The 4,205-nt window shown below is 25.9% G+C and overlaps 1 protein-coding gene across 1 annotated transcript; it reads left to right on the top strand.

Annotated features, from left to right (window-relative positions):
• The first annotated feature begins 1,827 nt into the window (after positions 1-1,827).
• LOC133785900 (uncharacterized) lies at positions 1,828-2,334 on the top strand. Its single transcript, XM_062225115.1, has one exon. The coding sequence runs from the start codon at positions 1,828-1,830 to the stop codon at positions 2,332-2,334; it is 507 nt and encodes a 168-aa protein (XP_062081099.1).
• Positions 2,335-4,205: the final 1,871 nt, after the last annotated feature.

The raw sequence follows: 4,205 nt of genomic DNA, 5'->3' as shown, positions 1-4,205 counted from the left end.
AGGCAACTTGTTTATTGTGCAAGTGGAGTTCATAAATGAATTAAAGGAAAATGGATTTATACAATTTTGGGTCTCATTATTTTTCGAGAATACCAGTTTGAATTTTTAGTTTTAAATAATTACAAATAAGACACTCAATTCTATAATTAATTGGTAGAAAATATACTTCCAACCCAATAGTTTGGACCCTTTATTAATTCCTTCTTAGTTTTTCCTCTTTTTCTTCTCATGAGTTCAATATGCTAGAAGACTAGTAATAAAAATCTAGATCACTTTTTAGTTTGTTATCAACTAAATTTGAGTTTAATACTCATTACAAAAAATTTTAGTTTTAGTCACAATAAAATTTGTGACTACTACAATTAAAAAAATTGTAACTAAAGAAAAAATCATCTTACATGTGTCATCACTAAAAAGGTCTGCGGTTAAAAGTATTAGTCACAAAAATCACAATTTGTTGTCGCTAAATATATATTTAGTCACAACAAACTTTATCATTAAAAGTAATAGATTATGACTAAAACTATATTAATAACATCTTGGGATTAAGTATGACTTTTTAGTCACTGGAAATTTTTTATTGTGACTAAAAATGATATTTAATCACACAAAATATATGTTGTGACTAAAATGTTGTCATTAAAAAGTACATTTATTTGTAGTGCCTATTTTTTTATCAATTTATAAATAAATAATTTTATTTGTAATTATCCAAAATTAAGAATCCAATAGGGCTAAACTAGAACACCCAAAAAGATATAAAACTCATAAAAAATAGATAAATATTACACCCTTAATTTTAGCTGCTTATTATCTGTTTAAATCGTGGGATTATTGGGATGTAATCCAACTACTCCAATCAAACAATTATTGCAATTTCGTTAGTGTTGTTTTGGAAAATTAATCAAAACATAATTGGATGTGATAGTAGAAGGCCAAGGACAATCATTAAATTCTTGTGTTACCCATATTGCATTGCATTGCTCCATTGATTGGACTTCACTCCATCTTTCTCCGGCTGCTTTTTTGACTTTTGTAATGCATTATTCCAAATTAATTTCCATTTCGACAGGCCTATTACAATTACCAATTCATTACAAATTTGAATTTTATACTTTGAACATATCAATAATTTCTTAGAGAGAAGAGAAGTTAATTTTATAATAAATTTATCGTGTTAAAATAGAGAATTGTTGAATTTTTTTATACATATATTTTAATGATATTGTATACTTTAATTAGGTTTATTTGTCAAAGAGACATAAAAATTAGGAGAAAAAAAAAACAACAATAAACCACCGCACCTAACAAGTACACTCTTACCCCAATTAAAAAATACCCGTACTGGCTAAACTTGAAACAAATTTTGGGTGTGAAACAAATAAAAATATTGAATACTAAAATATTGTATCTAGTATAATGATCAAAATGTGTTATGATTAAAAACACATTTAAATTGTATTTTTTATTTTTTTTATAAATAAAATAAAATAAAAACGTGATTGAAACAATAGGCAAGTATCAAATTTGCAATGTATTAATATTAGGTTAATAAATTCTTAAATATTTCCTTTAAAAAAAAAAACCTTAAATATCCTAATATTTAAACAGGATAGCTTGTGGGTCAAATGGGTTAATTGCATCTATTTAAAAGGCGTCCATATTTGGTATTACGTTTTGCATCAAGATACTAGCTGGTACTGAAAAAAGCTAGTTAAGGTGAGCAAATTTCTGTCTGAATCTGTTATAAATGCTGAAGTTTGTAAGGGGAAAATTAAGCTGAACAAACTTTATCAGCTATCTATTTCTGGTTCCCCTAGCACAGGTATGAAGAATATTTGGTGTAAATTCTCAGTGCCCAAACACAGGTTTATTCTTTGGCAGGCTTATCACCAGAAGCTGCTTACCAGAGATCTATTGCATCACTGCAATATTCCTGTTATCTCTCAAAGTTGCCCGATTTGTGAGACTGAATTGGAGAGCCATGCTCACCTATTTTTTGACTGTTTGTTTTCTAGGAAAGTGCTTCAGGCAATTGCTAATTGGTTGAGATCTCTTATGTGGCCTAGGAGTTTCCAGAATTGGCGTTGCTGGCTGGAAGAGTCTAGTAAAGATGACCTGTCTAGGGTTGTTGCAGCTTCATTGGCTGCTTCAGTTTACTTTATTTGGCAAAATAGAAACAAGTGCTGGTTGGAAAGCTGCTGTTTTTCTGTGGCCCATGTTGATGCTCTTATTAGGAATTCAGTTAAGGCTAGAGTTAATAATCTTAGCCGTAGGAGTAAAAATTTGACTTTGGGGGAGAAATTGATGATACATTTTTTCTCTAGACTGTAATTGAGGGGGAGTTATCTGCTCCAGCCTGTGTTTGTATTAGTTGGTTATTCAATATAATTTTCCATTTCTTGATCAAAAAAAAAAATTAAAAAAAAATAGTCATAGTATTCAGTGGCGGACCCACCCAGGATTCAACATTAGCAGCGACAATTTTTTTTTTGATGTAATATAATAATAAGAAAAAAAATTATTAAGAATATGACAAGCTTTATTAATTACGACGTATATAAATATTGAATATCAAACTACTTAAATAATATTAAATAATAAAAAATATACTCAATACAATAAAATCTTAATAAAAAATCAATTTCTAACTCATTTTATTGTTTTTTTTTTACATTTGTACATGCAATTACACATATTTAGAAAGAAAAAAAAAACTAAATTCTCCACTTATAAAACAATATAAGTCTAAAAAAAAGGCTATATATTATGTTTTTTTTTAGAAATGTTCAGATGGGGAGATTATGTAGAAGAAAATTATAACAAAGTTTAATCTCTAAATAACGTTAGACTTTATATTTCTCTTTTTTTTTTAAATAATATAATAAGGAAAAAAATTAAGAAATTGAGACAAACTTTGTTAATTACGACATATACAAATATTGAATATCAAACAACTTAAATCGATACTAAATAATAAAAAATATACACAATACAATAAAATCTTAACAAAAAATCAACTTTTAACTCATATTATTGTGCATTTTTTTATATATTTGTGCATGCAATTACGCATATTTAGAAAGAAAAAAAAAACTAAAATCTCAACTTCTAAAAACATATAAGTCTAAAAAAAAGCCTATATGTTATGTTTTTTATTCGGAAATGTTCAGATGAGGAGATTATGTAGAAGAAAATTAAAGCAAAGTTTAATCGCTAAACAATGTCGTTTTTTGGGTATGGAAACTTGTATTTATGTAGTATTAAATATTATATAAAGCTAACAAATTAACAGCAATAAAGATTCTACCTTGGACGGTTGTGCTAATTCAAAAATAGGTAAATACTCATTTGGTACCATGTGTTTTACCGAAATACACACTTGGCAACATATGTTTATAATAATGATCATTCGGTACCCTCTGTTTGTAATTCGTACTAGTTTGGTACCCTCCGCTAGAATATGGTCAACTCAAATTTGAAATATGACCATATTGCCCCTCCTTTTAATGATTTATTTGATCTTCTTTTGTTTTTGTTCTTTTAAAAAATTTAAGGGTAAATACTCATTTGGTATCCTGTGTTTTATCAAAATACAAACTTTGTACCATCTATATTTGATAATTATCAGTCGATACCATCTGTTTGCAAAAACTACATAGTTTGATACCCTCCATGCGTTTAAAATTTTAATATTCCCAGAATACCCCTCATTTAATGATTTATTTGATTTTCAATTATTTTATTATTTTTAAATGATTTAAATATATTTCATAATTCATTACAAAATTTTAATTAAAACTTTAAAATAATTTTAATAAAAAAAATTATTTTAAAAATAAATTTAATTAATTAAAAATTGAATAAAAACTAATTAAAATCTTATTAATTAACTTTAAATAAACATAAATTTTAATTTAGTTAACAACTCAATCCAACTTTGAAACAAAAAAATGTGGGTGAGATTGGGAGGGTAGGGAACTGAGATGGTGAGGGGTGAGATTAGGTGAAATATGAGTTTTTTTCATTAATTAAATTAAAATTTAGGTTTATTTAAAGTTAATTAATAATATTTTAATTAGTTTTTAATATTTTAATTCTATTTTTTGTTTATTTTTAATTAATTAAATTTTTTTATTAAAATTATTTTAAAGTTTTAATTAAATGTTTTATTTTATTTTATGAATTTTGAAAATATATTTAAA

Source organism: Humulus lupulus, chromosome 6 (genome assembly GCF_963169125.1).
Source record: "Humulus lupulus chromosome 6, drHumLupu1.1, whole genome shotgun sequence".
NCBI lineage: Eukaryota > Viridiplantae > Streptophyta > Magnoliopsida > Rosales > Cannabaceae > Humulus > Humulus lupulus.
This window is presented reverse-complemented; position numbering and strand designations above follow the sequence as displayed.